We start from the raw sequence: 22300 nt of genomic DNA, 5'->3' as shown, positions 1-22300 counted from the left end.
GTTAGCATTACACTGGCTTTATTAAAAAAATGAAGAGGTTTTCCTTTCTTTCTACTATGTGCTGGAAAATTTAACATCATTGGAATTATCTGGTCCTTGAAATTTGAAAGAATCTATGAAACTGTATGAAACTTAGCCTGGCAATAAAATAATTTCTTGAATAGAGCAAAGGGCAAATTTTTCCACTGGAAATGCATTATTCAATTACTTAAAATGAGTCAGTTAAAACTTATGAAAATTCTTAAAATTTTAATTCTTTGGGGGAAATGAAAATGACTGACTTCTAGATTTAGTTAAGCATAGTTTCCCTATTTGTTGGCACAATGTAATGGAAGCTGAAGAAACTGCTTCAGTTTTCTTTTTTAAAATTCTGTATTACTTTCTAAACATTTCCTGTTCCATAAAGAGAATACACATTTCCATAAAGAGAATACAACTACTCCTTCTGCATTTCTCAATGGCAGCAAATTACTCTACTTAACGATTCTACCTTATTCTATAACAAGCTAGGAGAAGGCTGAGTCTAATGACTTTCACTCTTACTTTTCCAGTTCCTCTTGTGAGTGTGCAAACGTACAGCTGGCTCCCCGAGGGCATCCTCCTCTCTGCTTCATATCTCGACACATGTATGTTTTGTATTTGCTATGCTGTGGGGGCTAAAACCAAAATTAAAACATTAGGCATTAAAAAAGAAAAGACGTAAATTCTACGTTGCCATTTTAGAATCCTGATAATCTAGATGAGTAACTCAGACTAATTCACACACTTATGTTGACTGCCAGAGCAAAGTCCTGGAAAGTCATTTTGTCTGAAGTCTCAGAGGGTCCAAAAACAAATAAATTAATGAAAAGGAATTTAGTCCTGATTTTTCTGATATGTTGTATTAATTCTCAAACATGTAGCACTATATAAGTTCTTGATCAAATCTCATAAGGGCTCTGATCTTTCCAGATTTTACAATGGACAAACCACTGGGGTTTAGGACTTCCAAATGTTTAAACTCTCTTCTAATATTTGTTTTGGACAATGTTCAGTATAGCTATACCTATAATTAAGTTTCCTAATAACACACCACAAAGCTACAATAGGCCCTTTCACTGAAGAATATTCTGTAACCAATTCTTGACATGCAGAAGAATATACCAAGGACTTAAAATATCCCCAAAAGTACAAACGAAGCTTATTATTTACAACTCAGGGATAAGGCAGGAGGATGCTTTTGGGAGTTAATGACATATCACACACAACACTAAGTTAAATCAAATTTAATGTATTTTTTCATTTATTAGCAGAACTTACAGGTTAATATTATTTTTGTTACATTCTTCATGATGTCTAATGGAAAAGGGAGTTAAAAATAGGTTTCTAATTTCTTAATCATAAAATAAAGCTCTGATCTGTGCTTAGATTGATTAGGAAAACCATATCCATATTATTCTACTTAGCAGGACATTTTTAATATTTCTTGCCTCTCAAAGATTAAAGGAATATTGCACAATCTATCGTTAATATTTACTTAAGCCAGATAAATTAATAAAGTTTTAATTTCTCAAGCTTACTACTACAAAATAAAAAATCTAGTGAACCTAACATAAATCCAGATGGCAAAATAAAATTATTGGGAGTAAAACGAAAAACTCTAGCCATAACATAAGCTATTATATTGTACTGCTATACATTTCATTGAAAAATATTTGAGTAAAATTTGGCTCACTGGCATAACAGACATTATACATGAAAAATGTTAAACTACTAATACAGAAGAAGCCTTTACAAATATGTGAACAGTAGTGGAGAGAGAGAGAGCATTAGCCCTAGACAGTGATACCTATTGTCAAACTGAAATGTAACAGTAACCAAAGAGAATAATTTTATCTAAATGAAATAACTTTTAGCACAGAATCAAATGCTGCTATATCCAACATGAAAAATGATTCTAGCACAACATTAGACCAACAAAGATGATTTCATTCCACTGTTGTCAGATAAAATTACCAGGCGAATCCAGTAACTGGCTGCTAACCACACTGAGCTAATTTACGGTTTCTACAGTCAGTCTCAAAGTATTCATGTGATCTCGTTGGCTCTGTTAGTGTCTGTAAGAATACCCACAGTGGCTTACTTTTAGGTTTCCAACGTCTCTCTTACCTGCTGTTGATCTGCTCCTTTTTTGCTGTGGTTCTGGATATAATCAACCAGCCCATGTACCACTGTACGCACAGCAACCAGCCCATTTTCTAGCTGTTCCCAAGTAGGAGGAGGAGCATCTACACAACAAAGAAAAGAATTTTTATAACTATGCTATTCAATGTTTTGCCCAATATTAAATTAATAAAGGCGTTAATGTTGGTACTACAGTAAAATCAAATTAAGGTTCATATAGCTTTTCAGGTAACAGCTTATTCACCTAAACATCATTTTAAGGGAATGGACATATTCTTTTAAAGAGGGGTTGCGAACTAAAATAATGACAAGGAAGGTAACAGAAAGGAATTAAGTAGGCCAGCCAACAAATGGCAATTGTCATTAGACCCTCAGTATTGGAAATGACAAGAGAAAGTGATAGGGACTATTTTGAAATGCAGATATGTCTCACACCTAAAGTTATGGCTACAATTCAACTTTAGCTGACTGTCGTTACGTGAAGATGCAAGGCCAGCACTACCAGATATACCACCAGGGAAAGCTGGTGGAAAGACATACCAGGGAAAGCTGAAATTTGAGATTCTTATGTAAAATTACTCAGTTTTTAAGTGTTGGCACCTAAAAAATTTAGAATATTGTGCAGACCAACACAATATGGACGAAACACAAATTCATACAGTCAGCCACCTGTAATGTCCATTTTGAAATTCTGTATAAATCAAGTATTGGTAAACAGAATGTTTAAAAAGTTAAAAAAAAAAAAACTATTATGTAAAGCAACTCTGCTCTACATCCTCTGCTTCATTTAATAAGTATTTGTCCAGTACCAGCACTGTGATTTTATAAAGGAAAAACTAGCCATAAGGCTAAGTATAAAATATTCTCTAAAAGAAATATAAAATGAAGTGAGAACACAGATGTAGAGATGACTTCCTGTTGGAGACCTTCTGAAAGACTTCTAGGTGACGGCATTTGAACTAGGCTTTGAAGGACACGTGGGATTTCCAGAGGAAAAAAGAATGAAGAAGTAGAGAAGGTGAAGAGAACAGTCATACAGAAAAGCATTTTTTGGAACACCTACTAAGTCACAGGTATTGTTCTAGTTGCTGGGGAAGCAGTAACAAAACAAAGATCTCCAGGGGCTGGCCCTGTGGCACAGTGATTAGGTTCCACATGCATCATTCACTTGGGCAGCCTGGGTTTGTGGGATCAGGTCCCAAGCGTGGACATGCACCACTAATCAGCCATGCTGTGGTGGCAACCCACATACAAAAGAGAGGAAGACTGGCAGAGATGTCAGCTCAGGGCTAGTCTTTCTCAAACAAAAAAAAAGGGAAGATTGGCAACAGGTGTTAGCTCAGGGCAAAACTTCCTCAGGGGGGAAAAAATCCCTGTTACATTCAAGGAGAGGAGCCAGAAAATAAATAAGATAAATAATCAAAATATGAAGTATTTAGATAATGATGAGTTGAATGAACAGAGCAAAAAAGGGGAGTGGGAAGGTATGTGTAAAATTTTAGACAGGGTAGCCTGAGAAGGCCTCCTTGAGAAGGTTACATGTGATTCAAGACCTGAAAGAAGGGTTTCAAAGTGTGCCATGCAGACAGATTGGAAGAAAAACATTCCAGGCAGAGGGAACAGCAAGTGCAAAGGCTCTGATGTGGGAGCGTGCCTGGCATGATCCATGTGATGAAACCGGAGAGGAATGAATTAGGTGGAAAAAGAGTAGGAGACAAGGTTGGAGAGAGGTAAAGGAAGACTAGATCATGTGAGACCCAGGATGTCATGGTAAAGGTTGTGGCTTTTACTGAATGATGGAAAGTGCAGGAGAATTTTTGAGCAGAGGGGTAATAGAATCACTCTGACTCCTATGCTAAAACCAGACGGAAAATAGGCAGCTATTGCATAATCCACAGAGATGAGGTTGGTAGCAGCAAAGGTGACAGGTAGGGATTCCGGATAGATTTTAAAGGTAGGGCCTACAAGATATGCTGATAAATCAGATGTGCCTTATAAGAGAAAGAAGAGTTGAGCATATCTCCAAGGTGTTTGGACTGAGGAAATGGAAGGATAGAGTTGCCACTAACAGGAATGGGTGTGTGCGGAAGGATTTGGAATTCACTTTTGAACAGATTAAGTTTGAAATTATTAAATATTCAAGTAGAGCTGTTGCATGTTGAGCAGGCAGGTGGATATACAAAAGAATTCACAAAGAAGGTCTGGGCTAGATGTACTGTATTTCACAGATTTTAAAACACACCATCAATCATAAAACAACACTGTTAAATGCTGCTAACAGGTCAAATACAATGAGAACCAAGAAATGACGTTTGGAATTAGCTACATGGAAGTCATCTGTGACTTTGTCAAAAGCGTTTTGATTGAGTGGTACAGACAAATGCCTGATTGGAGTGAGTTCAAGAGAGTGCTACAAAAAGGAGAGAAATGGAGTAAGAAGTGAATGTCAAATGGTGTCAAAAGTGGGTTATGATGAGAGGAATAACAGTACGTTTGTATGTTGATACAAATACTCTAGTAGAGAAGGAAAACTGATGATCTAAGAAACAGAAGATATGGGAGGGATATACTTGACAAGATGATATCAGTATGTGAGGAGAGGGTGGCCTTAGCTAGGAGTACGGTTTATCCACTTTTAGGACACAAGTAGAGCAGAATATATTGGCACAGATGCAGGTAGATAGGTTGGTGGTTGACGTGGCAGTGAGCAATCTTTTGATTGCTAGAATGATCAAAGTACAGAAGTGAAAAAAAAATCACTGTGTTCTAGGAATAGACCTGATCTGGTTTGATCAAGTAATTTTGGCAGTAAATCTACAAAGGTAGGCTGATAAGAAATTAGAGGGCTCTGAATGCCATAGCCAAGAATTCCAAACTTTACTCTATAAGCAGTGGGGTGTCACTGAAAGTTTGAGTGCAGACATTAGGATCAGAGACATGATTTATTTTGCAGCAGTAAGCAGACTAGATGGGAAGAATTAAGAGAGTATAGGAAAATGGAAAGCATTTAGTCTCAGGAAAAGGAATGAGGGCTTCACTAAGGCAGTATTAATAGGCACAGGATGCAGGGATATGGTGAAAGAAGAACAGATAGGTCCTGTTGTCGGAAATAGTATGTAGAGCAAGTGAGAGGAGAAAAGATATGAGGTAAGACAAAAGACTCAGGTTTTAAGCTTACACATCTCAGAGAATGAGGTCATTTACACAGAGACAGAACACAGGAGGAAGAGCAGGTATCAAGTAAAGATGAGTTTGCTCTGAAACACATAGAGGAGATGATGAAGAATCTCAGAAAGCATTTGGGAAATTGGGTCTGGAGTAATGAAGAGATATACTGATAGAGACATTTGGGAGTCTATTATCTAAAAAGAGATAATACCTTACACTGGGAATGAATGATCACCATCAACAGAAAGTGTAGAGAAAACAAAACTCCAAGAACACACCAGTCTACTCCCTAGTGGGCAGGAGAGGCAAGAGCTACCAACACAGCAGCAGCAATCAGACAGGTCAGAAGAGAACCATGAGGCTACAAAAAGATAAGGGAATGAGAGAGATTCTATATCAAGGAAGCAGTCAGGATCATTATCAAATGCTGAAGACAAATCAAGTAATTTTAGGACTAAGAAGAAGACTTTGAAATGAGAAACTGGGAAATTACTAGTGACTGTTCAGAGTTTTAGTTTAGTAATAGGAATAAACACAGGACAGAAACAGGATACAAGCTAAAATATCTTAGATGTAAGTATTAGGCAAAAAATAGAAGGTTGGGTGATTTTCAGGTCAAGGAAAACGAGCATGAAAAGGGCTGACAAAGTAAAGATGCAAGAGAGGATATTTGATGGAGTGAGATACGGTACAGAAGGAAAAAACAGGGCCAAGAAAATGCAACTAAGGACACATGACACAGAAAAAAATGAGAAAACTTGAGTTTTGTCAAAAGAGATGAGAATGGTAAAATACGGCACAGTTTTGTGATGAGAAGAAGAAGAAATATAAAGGATCCCAGAGAGAATTTATTTTCCTGGTGAAGTGCACAGCACAGTATAAATAAATATTAATTGAAGTGATAAAGAGACAGATGGACAAGACTGGGGCCAGAAACTTAAAATACTGTAGAAAAGATCTAGAATAACTATCCTGAGAAATTCTAGAGTAATGTAACAAAAGATAATTACAAGAATCATTGAGCAGCACTGAGGCACACATAGGGTAGTCTGTTAACCTCCCTCAGGTTTACCTGGACTAGGGTCGATGTTTGCTAACAGCTCCAAATGGGGTCTTAGTCGGTTCAAGTTCGCTGGATCTCCAGTCCGCTGGAGAGCAATTGTTAGTTCCTGAACACTTTGTGCAAAAGAGGCTGGGGTCTGCAACTTAAAAAAAGATAAACATTAACTTTCCCAAAGGCCAGATAATCCTTTTTAAATAAAGCTTATTTACAATATCACAATCATTTCTGCAACTTATTAAATTTAATTTTTATCCTCCCACACATCCCACACTTCGGCCAGATTGGACTGCCTGCTACGTGAACAAACCCTGCACTTCTTTGCATCCACAGCTTGACATGTTGTATACTCTCTTCCCTCTGCTGTCACAGTCCTCAAACGTGAGACCTTTCTTGATTCCTCAATTTGGAAGATTCTTCCCATCTTATGTTCTATAACGCTATGTTAGTTTGGCTCTTGGGGTCCTTCCAAATGATTGAAATTTGGAAATACAGTCTAGAGTAATGCTATACAATAGCAAGAACAATGAAACTGAACTCAGTCAAACTGAGTTTGAGTTCAAGTTCTGTTACGGATCAAAGATCATAACGCCAGATATAACCCTTACAGACTCAATCTGAAGTCCATCTGCTAACATGGACTAAATAATTTCAAAAGACCACTCCAGCTCAAAAAATCCTAAATTGGTTTGGGATTCTTGGAGGCTATCAGGTTGTATATTTCCCTAAGGCTTAATGACACACACTCGTGCATTAACTCCCTAAGTTGGCCATACATATGACGTATAACAGGAAAAGAAAATTGATTATGTGATAGTAACTAAGGGTTCTTATTTGGAAACATTTAGCTCTCTGTATTTTATTAATATAGACGAGAATTTTCCTCCCACAAAAGGTCACTCTATAAAAGGTAATTTTTTAAAAAGCATACATTTTAAAAAACATGGAAAATAACACAACCATCATTAGAATGGTGACATGCCTTTATTCAATTTTTTCATCTTTGCATGTTTTTAATACACTTATAATCAGCCATTTATAAACTTACGATTTTGGCTACCATTAATATTATAACAGAAGCATTTTTCTATTGCTAACCATTTTTACTATGAAATATTTCAAAGAAAAGTAACTAATACAATGATAATATCCATGTATCCACCACCAAGGCTTAATGAAAATGTTTCACTAATGGTTTTTTTTTTTTTAAATTGTTACTTATCAGCTGAAGAGAGTATCTGTCTTAACTATGGTTCTAATGGCCATATAACAGTGTTCTGAGCAGACAGATCTTAACTTCTTTAACCATCCCCTTATTTTCTCCTTTATAAATAATGCCACAATTAACATCTTTGAGCTCATAATCTTTTTGAAGTATTTAAAGGATTATTTTCTTAAAATAAATTCCTGGGAATAGTAAATTTGGTCAAAGGACATGAAAATTTTGAGTTTTTATTCACTGACAAATTGTCTCCCAAAATATCTGTAATGCATTTTATAAACCATCAGCAATAAATGAGAGTATTTTTTTTCCACTAATTTTAACAGGCAATATTTGGTATGTCACTGTTCTAAATGTGTATTTAATTATTATTGGGACCTAATTCTATCCCATCAATTACATATATTTCCTCTTTGTGAACTGTTAATTCATGTTTCTTTATCCATTAGTTTACTAGGATTATTGCTTTTCTTATCACTTTTTAATAAATTCTCTATTTGTATGGTCAATACAGTAGCCATTAGCAACATGTGGCTATTTAAATTAAAATTAAATTAAATTAAAATTTTAGTTGATCAGTTGGCACAAGTCATATTTCCAGTGCTTAACAGCCACGTGTGGCTAGTGATCACCATATTGGACAGTACATATACAGAACATTCCATTAACACAGAAAGTTCTATTGCTCTATATAATAATAAGATGTCACATACATGGCAAAGTTTGTTGTACGAAAGTCTCCAGATATTAAATTCAAATTATTGCTCATGATGTGAGAAAACTATTATAGGATAAACACCTAGCTACACGGTCTAGCTCAGACAAAAAAGGTCAATCTCCTTGTACAACCTTTCTAAAAAGCAAGCGAAGTTTCTCTTCAGGGGTAGAAAGCTACTCCTTTAAGAGATCATTACTAAAGTTTCAATATGTTATAACCAATCAGTTGCATAATTTCAAACCTAGCAGTTGTAGGTAAAGCTTGGTTTAAGGTATCTAGGGAAGACTTATAGGACAGAACTGAATATTATGCACCAAGCTGCTATAAAACACATTTTCCAATTCTCCTTTGACATTAATCTACTACTTACGCAAAGAATTCTATCTTTGGGAATAGCAAAGAAAAAAAAGGAAGGACAGAATAGTATGGAAACAGGTTTAGTGGTTAAGAACATGGATTCTAGAGTCAGAATGCCCAAGTTCAGATACCGCTCTGTCACTTATTACCTATGTGATCCTGGAGAAATATACTTAACCCCTCTCTGTCTCTATATAAAAGTGATAATATAGGACTGTTAAGAGGAATAAATGAACAATTTAAAACCACCAAACGCATAGTAAGGTCTCAGTAAATGTTAAATGTTATTATATTTAGGCTACTCTTACATCTTGACCTTATTTCTCTAAATTAAATGTAGGGTGGACTCTAATGTATAATCATCCCTGTGCTTCTAAGTATTTAAGGTAAAATAGTAAAAATTAAATACTATCATTTAACATAATATATTTACATGGCACTTTAAGACTTTTTAATAGCACTTTCATATATTTCATGTTGAACTGTAACAAAAACAGTTACAGTATTACTCCAGTTTTAAGAGAATTAAATATAGCTCAGAGTCAGAAAGAAATAATAGAGCCTGACCTAAAATTCATGTGGACCCTAATGATCTTTTTATCATAACAAACAACAGATAAAGTAGAAATAAGTTTACTGAAAATATAATCAAACTTAGAATGACTGGTAACTTATGTGAAACTTATGATGTGAGGTTTCATAAGAAACCTCAATGTATACATCTTCCAGACCATTAAATGGCTGCTATAGGAAAACAATAAAGGCATTCAGAAAATGGGTTTAACTAACACAAAGATCAAAACTCAGAGAACAATAGAAGAAGGGAGAGAGGTAATGATAAAATAGAGATGGGAGACCCCCAAGGGAATATGAGACAGTGCTGGATAATGCATTCTACCACTAATCAAATCTTATATGAGTAATGTCAGTTATACCTCAATTTTAAAAAATCTTTATATAAACAAACTGGTATTATGATGTGACTAGTTATGACAAGACACTAGGCTACATTTACAAGAGCCTGCCATACACTAATCACTTTAATATACATTTGTCAAATAACTGAATTACCAAGACTCCAAGATTAGTCAAAGAAGTAAGGAACAAAAAAGGGTCTACCTTGTCAATAATGGACTGCATATGAGATTTGTGAGACTGGTCTCCATAAAGCAAAGAGGACCATTGGTCTGGTGCAATTCGTAAGCCTGCTTCCATCGCAATCTGCACTATCTGGGAGTCATGTTCTCGCCGCAGAGCTTCATAGGTTCTAAATTCTTCTTTCAGCTGCATCAAAGAAGAGTCTTCATCACGTTTGGTGACCTAATAAGATACATATAATCTCATGAGTCAGGTAAGAAACAAAATGGGTTTATACTTTATATGACCACATACAGCTAACAGATCATTTTTAATGTAACAAACAAATTTCTTTTAGCAACAATAGCAAGATTAAAATGAAACACACTGTTGTGCCTAGAAAACATTTCCCCCTTTACAGATGTCAAAATCTTCTGAATAGGTCTTACAGAAAGAAAGAAAGAATGAATATGTGCTGGAACGAAATCCAAAGATTGCATAGACCTTAACACACATAGATGCAGTTTAACTTTTATGTGTGTATAAATACATTTTTGAAAAGAAGAAAATACTCATACAGGTATAATTATTCTGAAAAATAATGTATGTTTCTTCTCCATAATTGGGGATTATTACTCTTGGGCCTGCCTGGCATTGAGCCTGGTGGTACTCATACCTGAAAGAGCTTCAGATGCCGGTGAGATTCTTAGGATGACTAATTTGTACTTGGCTTAATTCTTCATGGAGTTTTATAGTTTTGGCCACCATTAGAAAGTGTAAATTCTGAGATGCTGGACTAGAATAACCATGATGATGATAATAATATCTTTTCATAATAAAGATAATTAACGCTTATGGAGCACTTAGTATGTGCCAGTCAGTGTGTTAAGTTACCTTATTAACAATTATATTGACGTATTAACTCATTTAATTCTTTAAACTTGTTGAGGTAGGTACTATTGCTATCACCCCCAATAATTCACATTTTGAGTCAAGCTGAATTTTAGGCAAAAGGCTTAAAAAAATCAAAGTAAAAATAACTAATTCTAGTCTAGGATCACCTATATCCTAACTTATTTTAGGACCTATTTTGCCTTGTTAACCTTTTATTCCCAAAAGGACTCAAATTCCTCTAGTAGAAAATTTCCATTTTTTCCTCCCACCAAAGAAACTACAGAATATTTTAGTCAAGACTTCTAGGTCATATAGACATTATACTTAAAAATGTATTCTTGCATTCTTATTAGAAGAAGGTCTAACAAATTTTGTTAGGTAAGTCCATAGAAAGACCAAACAGATTAAAAAATCAAGAACTACAGTCACAAAAACTAAATATATTTTGAGAGTATTCAAAGGCAAGTCAAAAGACCAAATGCATATGTATACGTATGAAGACAAACTCTCAACATAGGCTAACCCTCATTAAAATGTAGAAGATGCTTTCCATATGATATACTGGTTCCCTGGCTGTCAAAACTCTCTTTAACTGAAAACAATCAAAGATTTCCAAGAGATGCAATGTCTAACAATGACCAGAATTACCCTGCAGCCTGAAAAAGCTTTTCAAATAGAAATAAAAGAAATGCTGAAAGGACACAGTGAGAACACAGCTATATGGACACATACACTTACAAAGAAGAATGGAAAATGCAGTCTGATTTGAGTTCCATGAGGAAGATGCAATGGGTATTGGTAGACACTGAACAGAAACTCTGTCATAGTGAATGAAGTTTACAATGAGAGAAGATAAATCTTTTCATAATTGGGAGTGTAGTACAAACTACCACCAAGAGAAGAAAGCAGATAGACAATGAAACAAAGGGAAATAATCATGACCCAAGTAAAAAATAATTGGATGTTTACAGATTTCTAACTTTTTTTAACTATTAATGCTTTTAATTAGAATTGAGAGAGGTTCACTTTGTGGGTATTCTGGGGTTTTGAGCCCCTTATTTTCACAGAAGGCTGGATTTCCTTTCCTTTTATTTTTTAAGCTTCCTATATTGTATCTGTCTGGTGCTGCTAATGGAGAGAGAGAACAAGTAACACTGTAAGCAGACAGACATTCTGAAATGTAGCCCGGATTACACAGTACATTCATGTTATTACAACATTATAACAAATGTGAGTTATTCAGGGACAATTTGGAGTTTTTTTGGCAATAGGTTGTGACAGCTCCAGAGGTACCTAAAGAAAACAAGAAGGGGTGTTACAGACCTGGAGTCCACACTCCCATTTTCAGTATATAATCTGACTCTAGAAAGAAACAGAATAATGTTGGCATTTACTAGAGCTTTTAAAAATATTGTCAAATTAAATCTGAATGCTCTCCTATTGACTTTGTGAACCATTTTATCCCTCTCAAAAAATGAGAGAACAGAATATAGCATGATGGCAAATGTGGGTTTTTTTTTAGTTTGAGTGTCAGATGAGAGAATGTGGTGACCTCACGAATAGATTTCCTCATAGCTTGCAAGAATTAACAATTTTTTAGAGACATGCTTTCCTGGTCCATAAAGTACTGGTTGTGTTGCGTCAGAAGCAAGAAGCCTTGCCATTAAGAAGTCAGGAAAATAGGATGAACAATAAATGGCACAGACTGGGCACCCGTGTCTGAAGTGGTGCTGATTACATGTGGGATACAAAAGAATCTGTCCAGCATTACTACATACACTGAAGCCAGAATGGCAAGTGGAGCTCCAGTATTGTGTCCGTGAAATTACACCATGGGCAAATAGCCAAATAAAACTTATTCCTGCTTCAATGACTCTCTCTTTAGACCATTTTGCTTATAGTTTTGGTGGAAAACTGACCCAGCTTATTAGTCTCTTCCAATACAAAAATCTCCAAGCCTTGGTTTGATCTATGTGGTTCAATATCTAACACAGAAAACTCAATATACCAAGATTTAACTTTAATAGGACACTTTCTGCATTCTTTAAAAGAATTGCTGAAATTTTCTGAAAAGATACAGGCAACTTTATTAAATTCAAACTTTTTACTACTTAAGTTTGGGGAAAGGACAAAGTTTCCTTTTAAGCTGAAATTTAACATAGGTTCATACCTTGAAGCAGGAGGCTCGATAAAGGAGCTGGACGACGTGTCCGATGCTAGTTTTAGAGGCTTGAGGAAATCGTGGCTCCAACCTTTGCACCACAAAGAGAACCAACACTTTTCTTGACAAAGCAGAACCATCTTCTAAGGCCAGGAGAACCAGCTTTAGAGCTTCCTCCTGCATTGCTAGGAAAAGTTGCGCAAAACCAAAATTCATCATGTGCAAAAGATCAGATAAATCCCTTTATGAGAAGGTCAATATTCAATAATTTCTGCAGGTACCACTTAACGGGCAATACAATAACAGATATTTACAGTTACACTTTTTAACCATTTCGGGGCAATTTTGTATTACATTCCATACATTTTACGTAAGACAGCAGATAAAAGACCAATACAGTTAAGAAAAACTTATATCAAAAATGAATAAACTGGGGCCAGCTCTGTGAGTTGGGTTCACATGCTCCACTTGGGTGGCCCTGGGTTTTGTCAGTTCGGATCCTGGGCGTGGACCTAGCACCACTCATCAGGCCATGCTGAGGTGGCGTCCCACACAGCACAACTAGGAGGACCTACAACTAGAATATACAACTACGTACTGGGGGGCTTTGGAGAGAAGGAGAAAAAAGGAAAAAAAAAGAATAAACTTTTGGCATTGAGAGAAAAATTTTAAGTGCTCTGAAAAACTGACATGGAATTACCCAAGCCATGACTGCCAAGTAGGATGCTGCCTGGTAACAACAGAATATTGCAAAGAACTAGCCTCTGTATATCACTTAGAGTTGCTACCTCATACTTTTAAATTACTAGTATAGTAAATATCAAACTTTAATTATATACCTGGTCCAAGGAACTGGCAGCCCCTAGCCCTGACTGCTGCCCAAAGATTGGAAGAGAGTTGCTGAGGATTCTGGTGCTGGAGAATGAGCTCTGTAACTGTTCGTTCACCTAAAGACCGAGCTGCCCTCATGGCACGAATCCTGCCTTCTTCTTCCACTAGCTGGCAGTGGACCAGAGTCACCAGCTTCCTCTGCATTGGGCGACTCAGAACACTCTGAGTAGTGCTATTCAGACCCACTCCTGTAAAAGAGAGTAAAAAGTTATTTAGTAGGTTTACAACGTAATTTTAGAGTCCAGGAAAACTTCCTCTGATGGGCTCACTTATGAGTATGTGAACAGTTCTGGGTTCTACTAGAATATTTAAAATAATAAACAAAATTACACAACTGAAGCCTTGTTTACATTTTAAAAGTATACAAAACCTGTTATCTCATGCAAATGTAACACTATGACATTAAATATACCATTATTCATTTTAATCATGGAGGAATAAAGAAAAAAAGGCCAGACAACATTAATAATTAGTTTAAGACCCAAATCTTGAGGTCATAACAGTTCTGGCATATTATTTCATAGCTGTTAATCTTACTTTCCTAATGAAATAACAAGCTGTAATGGCAAGGCAGTAATAGCAACTTCCAATTTTATTACATCTCCTATAGCATACCACATAAAAATGGCTAGAAGGCAGGCAATTCAGAGGTGTCAAATGATGGGAAGCCCTTCCGAAACCACTAGTGTACTTACACTTACTTCTGCAACTCATTAAAATAATGTTTCTAACATCGCAGAAACTCTAAATTCACTACTTTATTTGATGTGGTTTGCAATGATAATATTCAGCACCGGTAGGCTTGGTTTATAACAAACAAATGAACTTCATTAATATCCATTTAAAGCCCACAATTTTTATGGTAATAAAAGCATCTTTAATAAACACTTTTCAGCATGGATAATTGCATCTGATTTACCTCTAGCACTGCTGAGTGGTTTCAGGTACAATGCTAATTCTTCTACACATTTCTTGGCTTCCTCATAATGCTTTGTATCTTCAACCCCACTACACAAAGTAATGGGCTGTTGCTCAGGGACCTAGAGGTCAAAAGAAAAGGTCTGTTTTGGTGCTCACTAATTAATCATTAACACTGGTAACATCAAAACTTCTACTAAATTTACTAAATTCTTTCAAAAGATCTTGTCTATACACACAGACACACACACAATTTATTGCATTTTTTGCATTTTGTTTAGTTTCTGTAACAGCTTTAATGAGACATAATTTGCATACTATATAACTGATCCATTAAGGTATATAATTCGATGGCTTTTAGTATATTCACAGCTGTGTAACCATCACCACAATTTTAGAACATTTTCATCACCTCCAAAAGAACCCCATGCACTTTTAACTACCACCCCTCTCATATATCCTCCCAACCCCTCACTAGCCCTAGGAAGACGCTAATCTATTTTCCGTCTCTGTGGATTTGCCTATTTTGGACATTTCAGATAAAAATAATCATAAAATCAAACAATAGCTTCCAAAGTGGCTGTACCATTTTGCATTCCCACCAGCAATAAATTAGCGCTCCTGCTGCCCCACATCCTCACCAGCAGACTGTTGTCAGTGTTTCAGATTTTAGTTATTCTAATTGGTATGTAGTGGTTTTTCATTGTTGTTTTAATTTGGAATTCCTTAATGGCAAATGATGCTGAGCAACTTTTTATTTGCTTGTTTGCCATCCATATATCTTTTTTTGGTGAGGCATCTGTTCAGATCTTTGACCATTTAAAAATTATGTTCTTTCTATTACTGAGTTATAAGAGTTCTTTATATACTTTCTAGATAGAAGTTTCTTATTAGATATGTGATTTATAATTATTTTCTCCCACTCTGTGGATAGTTCTTGCACTCTCTTGATGGTGTCCTGGGAAGCACAGAAGTTTTAACTTTTGATTTAGTTCAACTTATCTTTTGTTCCTCATGCTTTTGGTGTCATATCTAAAAACACCACTGCCTGCTTCAAGGTTATGAAGATTTATGCCTATATTTTCCTCTAAGAGTTCTGTAGTTTTAGCTCTTACATTCAGCCTTTGATCCATTTTAACTTTTGTATATGGTGTGAAGTAGGGATCTAAATTCATTCTTTTGCATTTAGATATCCAGTTGCCCCAGCACTATTTGTTGGAAAGACTGTCCTTTCCCCCTTGAATGGTTTTGGCAACCCTGTCAAAAATCATTTGAACATATATGTGGGCTTATTTCTGGACTCTCTATTCTATTCCATTAATCTAAATGTCTGTCTTTATGCCAGTCTTGATCACTGTAGCTTTGTAGTTTTAAAATCAGGAAGTGTGACTCCTCCAACTTTGTTCTTCTTTTTCAAGATTGTTTTGGCTATTTGGGGTCCCCTGAGATTCCATATGAATTCTAGAATGAGGTTTTCTATTTCTGCAAAAAAACACCAATGGGATTTTGAGAAAGCCTGCAGTGAATCTGTAGATTGGTTTGGGTAGTATTGCCATCTTAATAATATTAAGTCTGACAGTCCATGGACACGTGATGTCTTTCCATTTATTTATGTTTTCTTTAATTTCAGCAATGTTTTGTAGTTTTCAGCATACAAATTCTTTTATCCTCTGTGCTAAATTTATTCCTATTTTATTTTTTTGATGCTACTATAAGTGGATTGGTTTCTTAATTTTCTTTCAGATTGTTCAATGTTAGTGTACAGAAATGCAACTGATTTTTGCATGTTGATTTTGTATCCTGCAACTTTGCTTAACTCATTTATTAGTTCTCTCAACAGTTTTTTAATGGCAATCTGTAGGGTTAAAATAGTGGTTATTATGTATTAAAATGTCCTATCCTCAAAGTTCATAAACACTCGTTGTTTCTGTTAAGATATGACAACTTTATGAAAAAGAAGTAAGCCTCAGTTATTTTTTATTTATTTATGTTAAAGATTTTATTTTTCCTTTTTCTTCCCAAAGTCCCCTGGTACATATTTGTCTATTTTTAGTTGTGGGTCCTTCCAGTTGTGGCATGTGGGATGCCGCCTCAGCATGGCTTGACGAGCGGTGCCATGTCCATGCCCAGGATTCAAACTGGCAAAACCCCAGGTCGCTGAAGCAGAGCGAGCAAACTTAACCACTCAGTCACGGGGCAGGCCCCAAGCCTCAGTTATTTGTTATTAAAATATTCTATTTCTAGGGGCCGGCCTGGTGGCACAGCAGTTAAGTTTGCACGTTCCACTTTCGGAAGCCTGGGGTTCGCTGGTTCGGATCCCGGATGCGGACACGGCACCGCTTGGCAAGCCATGCTGTGGCAGGCGTCCCACATATAGAGTAGAGAAAGATGGGCACGGATGTTAGCTCAGGGCCAGTCTTCCTCAGCAAAATGAGGAGGACTGGCAGCAGATGTTAGCTCAGGGCTAATCTTCCTCAAAAAAATAAAATAAAATAAATTTTTTAAAAAGTTTTTAAAAAAATTCTATTTCTAAAATTGTTATCCTCAATTAAGTTTCCCTTTTTTTTGGTGAGGAACACCACCCAAGCTAACATCATTGCCAATCCTCCTCTTTTTGCTTGAGGAAGATTGTTGCTCGGTAACACGTGTACCAATCTTCCTCTATTTTTTTGTATGCAGGATGCTATCACAGTAAGGCTTGATGAGCAGTGTGTAGGTCCATGCCCAGGATCCAAACTGGCGAACCCTGGGCTCCCAAAGAAGAGTGTGCGAACTCAACCACTACAACACTGGGCCAGCCCCAAGTCTATTTTTTAAATGTTTCCAAAATGTCATACTGGAATTTTCAAAATAAAAGGATAAATGATTATAAAATGAAAAAGTAAGTACAGGAAGAAAAGAAAAAGAATCAATTGCACTTTCCCTTTTGACAAATATTTTGTAGTATTTTTGGTGACATCATCAAAATAGGTTTGTAAATAAACTAAGTTTTCCTTTTGAATAAGCTGTTCTAGAATTGCTCCTTTATTTACAACATACATAATATCAACCTTCCCTGCTTTTAGCAGTTTATAGGAAGATTATCAAGAAAATATTAGTGGGGCCAGATCCAAAGTTCCAGCACACTACTTCAGAAAATGATTTATGGTAAATATGTGTTACTTCAGACTCACACTATGCAAATTGATTTAGGGACAGATTATTTAAGTGAATCATACCTAGCTCTCAAAAACCTGCCTCCCTTGGCTTTGTGAAACCTTCTGAGGATACTACTGATCTCTAATTTGAGAATACTGACATAAAACTCTCAGAGTATTACTTTCAGAATTATCAGACTAACTTTTATATTGAGATACTGATAGATATTTGTTCCAACTCTAGATAAAAGGCTCCCAAAAGCAGTGCTCTTCTGTTTTTGTCACCTTCCTTCATCTTCCATTACAGTTAGGGTCTACTAAGAAAACTGTCTGAAGCTGCTTCACTTTTCCTATGAAGTAAAATGCAACGGTTTTATGAGTAATATTTTCCTCAATATTAAGAGCTCCTTGTGACTGACTTTTTAGGTTTCTCTAGTGACGTGAACAGCTGAGAATGTTGAGAAAGTCTGACCACCAGATTAAATGGATGTTCCCGTACTATGACTGAGAAACACTGTACTACCAGAACACATCTCCTAACATACTGAAATCTAGTGCACAATGCTGAAGAGAATTTTATCTATTTAAATAGAAGGTAATGGTAACCAATTTAATTCAACAAGTTTCTCTCAGGAGGAAAACACACACACAGAGAAATTAAAAAGTCTAAGTCCCCCATCTTACCTGAGCACCCACGAGCTGCAGCAATGCTGAGTTCACGGGAAGGAGCTCAATGTCTGTATTGATAGTGGTCTGGTCAAACGGGCAAGCCTTGCGGTGGAGTTTATTCAGGCACATCTTGCAGACAGTATGGCCACAACCCAAACTGATGGGCTTTCGAATTGTTTCGTCGAAAGTCTGAGTGCAAATTGGGCAGGAGAGGAAATCCGTCCACTGTGGAGCTTGTACAGGCATTGCTTCTGGAGTTACAATTCACTAACACACACACAAAAAATCTAAAGCAAAGATTCCACTGGAATCAAAATCTTTGAAAAAAGTTTATCTCTTTTTTTTTTTAAATATCTTCTGTAGATACAGTCAGCACATAGTGTGAAATATAACCTGGAAGACAAAGCAAAAGAAAAAAAATGAGCGTCTTTCTTTTCAATTAAACTGTGTATTCTCACACTATTACCTACATCTATAACCTTTTATACCACATTTATATCAGGAGTCCGTCTTTTTGCACTTTTACTGAATTAGAGCCATAATAAAACAATTAATCTCACCTCCTCATTTTAGAGATGGGGAGTAGACCCCAGAAATAACTTGCCAAAGGTGACACGAAGTCAGTCATCAAGTTAAATCCAGGACCTAAGTCTCAAGTTTATCTCAGTCTGATTGTTTTACATTTAAAAATTAGCCTTTTTAAGGCGACTAATAACATTGTTTCTTGATCTGCACACCAAGTTATACGAATCTGTTCAGCTGTAAAAATTTATCAAGCTTATGTACACTCCTGTGTTACACCTCAACAAAAAGTTGTTTAAAAATTGGCCTAAAATAAAAACTACCTTAAAATACTTCATCATAAAATTTAGTGTGGATAACAAGATAAAAGAGACCATGGGATTTTTTTTTAGGTTTATTTTTAAGGGTTTTAGATATTCTTAACAGTTTTATTTACTAGTAGATATCTTTAAGCCCCTGGTCCAGCCAATACTTGTTGCTATAGTGTGTTGTGTTAGAACAACATAGTTTACTACAACATAGTAAAAATTATTTACTTCAAAAGATTTTTAAACTCCCAAATTTAAGAATGATGGAACAATTATAGTTAACCAGAACCCACATATAATCAAATTTCACTGTCTACCCTCTATTATTGGGGATAAAAGCCAAATCACAAAATTCATTACCTGTGTCTAACAGAAATTTTCTTTACATATATAACCCAACCTAAAACTTCTAGACATATCTTAAACAATACCTTCTACACTTACTGTAGCTACAGTTTCTAAAAATGAGAATCGATGCATAGAACAATGAAGTAACACAGTATTACACGTTCTTAAAGATTTGATTATGCTCAGTAGAGATTGCTTACAAAGATGGGAAAACATCTTAAGGTGTAATTAACTAGAACATAGAAAAGTAAATTATCTACATACTTTATTCTTCAAGTATTACATTTAATTCATGTTTTATTGAAATAACCTTAAATGCAAAGCCCATTATTGATGAGAGAATAGTTTCCACTGGGTATGCTAAAAGTTTTATCCATTCATTCAACAAATATTTACCAAGCAATACTATGTGCCAGACTCTGAATTGTTGGGAAAACAGTGAAACAATGCGGTCACAGTATCTGCCTTCTAAGTAACCTCAGCTTTGTTTGGGTTTTTGCAAAGTGTGCTCCCAGACAAATGGACAATGAAAAAAATTTAATGGTCTAGTAGACAGTTACCAACTTAATTTTCACGTTCAGGATCTTTAATTAAAGTTATCTGCACAAGTGTTCAAACGGCCCTTGCAATATAACAAGAAAGAGCAAATAAAGAAATTGCCCACATTTTGATTTCTGTTTTAATTATAAATACTTTTAATAAAATGCATCTTCAAATAGACTATGAATAGCTAAAAGTATGTTTATACTGAATTATTACTACTTATTGAGACTATCGTCTGGAATGTTAAAAAAGAAAATACAGTATCTAATTACTCTACTCAATTGTAGAATCAAATACTGTAATTGTGCATGAGGCTGCAGAATGCTCCAAAATAAAGAACAAAACAGGTAAGTGTTTAGAAGACATAATATTCAGAATGAAAACTGTATACTAGTCAGGTGTTTGCTGAAGCTGATTACAAGTTGATAAATTATCATCTATATGAACTTTTCTATAGATTAGCAGGCATTTTCTATTAATGCCTACAAAAAATCTGATCCCGTGTTCATCTCTCCAAAGTAGAGCTAAGCGTTCCTTCCTTTTTACTAGTATAGCCTTTGTAGAGAACTCAAAATGTGTTAATCATAAAGTAAACATAAAAGACAGTACTTTACTCCCTTAAGCATTATAAACTGTACAAACCTAAAAGAGCACAAAACATAAATGTTTTCTTGCACATCACTGTTATCTTTACTATTTATACAGATATGTGCCACATACTGTGCTAAATGCCTTACATAAAGCAAAGCTATAAAGGGTAGGTAATTACTGTTCTTTCATCTTACAGATACGAGAAATGGAGATTTAGAGAGGTTGAGTAAGCTAAAAAGAAATAGAGCTATTAACCCAGATATTCTGGCTAAAACCCCAAACTGTTACCCACAGATTAATGGTTAAATATAAAGAAGGAAGAACTCATTGCTATTTCATTCAAAAACCAATGTCACAAAGCTACACTGCCTAATAGCTACCGACTTCAGGCATTCTGTTTTCCCAGCAAATCTGTTGCCAAATCTAAGGGTCAGGTCATTGTTCTAATAATCTTACTCGTCCTCTCAACAAGATATAAAACAGATGACTACTCCCTCCTCCTTGAAAGTATCAATGAACCACACAACCCTCATCCTTCCCAACTTACTAGCTTTGCTTTTGATCTCTTAAACTCCTAAATGCTGGAGTTATCAGATCTGTCTTGAGTTTCCTTTGTTAATCTTCCTCCAGCTAAAAATTCTGAAATGGCTTCCTATTACATTTAGAATAATGCCTGGATTTCTAATAAGAATCCTGGTATTCCAAAACTGGTTTACAAAGCCCTAAATGATATAATCTGTAATTAACTTATTTTCTAACACTTGTCCCTATCACCCCACTACCCTCCAGCTACTCAAATGAAGCTTGTTCCCATTTTAGGAGGCTAGTACCAGCCATTCTGTCTAATCTTTTAATTGGAGGCCACTGTTTATCATTTAGATGCCACCAAAAATGTCAACTCCTCAGAAGACTTCCCTGACCACCTAAAACTCTAAAATAACCTCTAAATCACTCTCTTATCCATCACTATATTTAAATTCTCTACAAAACATTTCCATCACCTCTAAGTTGTATTTTCTTGCTTATATTTTTGTTTATTCAATGACTATCTTCTCCTATTAGAATACAGACTCCAGGAGAGCAAAGACCTAATCTGTCTCGTGCACTATGAAAGCTACAGCTCCTCACTACAATCAGACACACTAAAAATTTTGCATATAATTTCAAAGAATTCACAGACCTGTGAAAATCTATTCATAGAGCTCCAGGGTATTTAAAGACTCTGGATTAAGAAATTCTAACCTATATTATTCTTCCATGAATCTTAAAATTGTAGCAAGTACTTGAGATTTATTACATGTCTGGCACTGTGGGATATAGAAAACAGGCAGAAAACATGGTCAACATCAGTTTCACAGATTTAAAATGCCTCACTGCTCTTCCACATAATTTCAGATAAGTGCTGTTATAACAAATTTTCCAAATTATTCTGTTGTAACAAAAATCGTTTAAAATAGAATAACAAAACTTTATTGGTAAAAGATACCTTAGAGAACATCTAATTCTCTCCTAATTTTTCCTCCCTCCTCCCCAAAGATTGGCACCTGAGTTAA

The 22300-nt window shown here is 35.6% G+C and overlaps 1 protein-coding gene across 5 annotated transcripts in view; it reads right to left on the bottom strand.

Annotated features, from left to right (window-relative positions):
- RC3H1 (ring finger and CCCH-type domains 1) overlaps nucleotides 1-22300 on the bottom strand; it is a 73289-nt gene that overhangs the window by 20538 nt on the left and 30451 nt on the right. For 3 of the 5 annotated variants that reach the window (XR_011497994.1, XM_044757639.2, XM_044757636.2), the window contains exons 2-9: nucleotides 18451-18828; nucleotides 14631-14751; nucleotides 13660-13899; nucleotides 12830-13005; nucleotides 9808-10008; nucleotides 6404-6536; nucleotides 2149-2267; nucleotides 544-656 (exon numbers count right to left, since the gene is read on the bottom strand). Coding sequence is in view for 4 of the 5 variants with exons in the window: in XM_044757639.2 (XP_044613574.1) it covers nucleotides 544-656; nucleotides 2149-2267; nucleotides 6404-6536; nucleotides 9808-10008; nucleotides 12830-13005; nucleotides 13660-13899; nucleotides 14631-14751; nucleotides 18451-18681 (1334 nt within the window). In the remaining variant the exon portion in view is untranslated. The remainder of the gene's footprint in view (nucleotides 1-543; nucleotides 657-2148; nucleotides 2268-6403; nucleotides 6537-9807; nucleotides 10009-12829; nucleotides 13006-13659; nucleotides 13900-14630; nucleotides 14752-18450; nucleotides 18829-22300) is intronic. The other 2 variants (XM_070496821.1, XM_044757638.2) reach the window with 1 other exon arrangement.

This window comes from Equus asinus, chromosome 25 (genome assembly GCF_041296235.1).
Source record: "Equus asinus isolate D_3611 breed Donkey chromosome 25, EquAss-T2T_v2, whole genome shotgun sequence".
NCBI classification, from domain to species: domain Eukaryota; kingdom Metazoa; phylum Chordata; class Mammalia; order Perissodactyla; family Equidae; genus Equus; species Equus asinus.
This window is presented reverse-complemented; position numbering and strand designations above follow the sequence as displayed.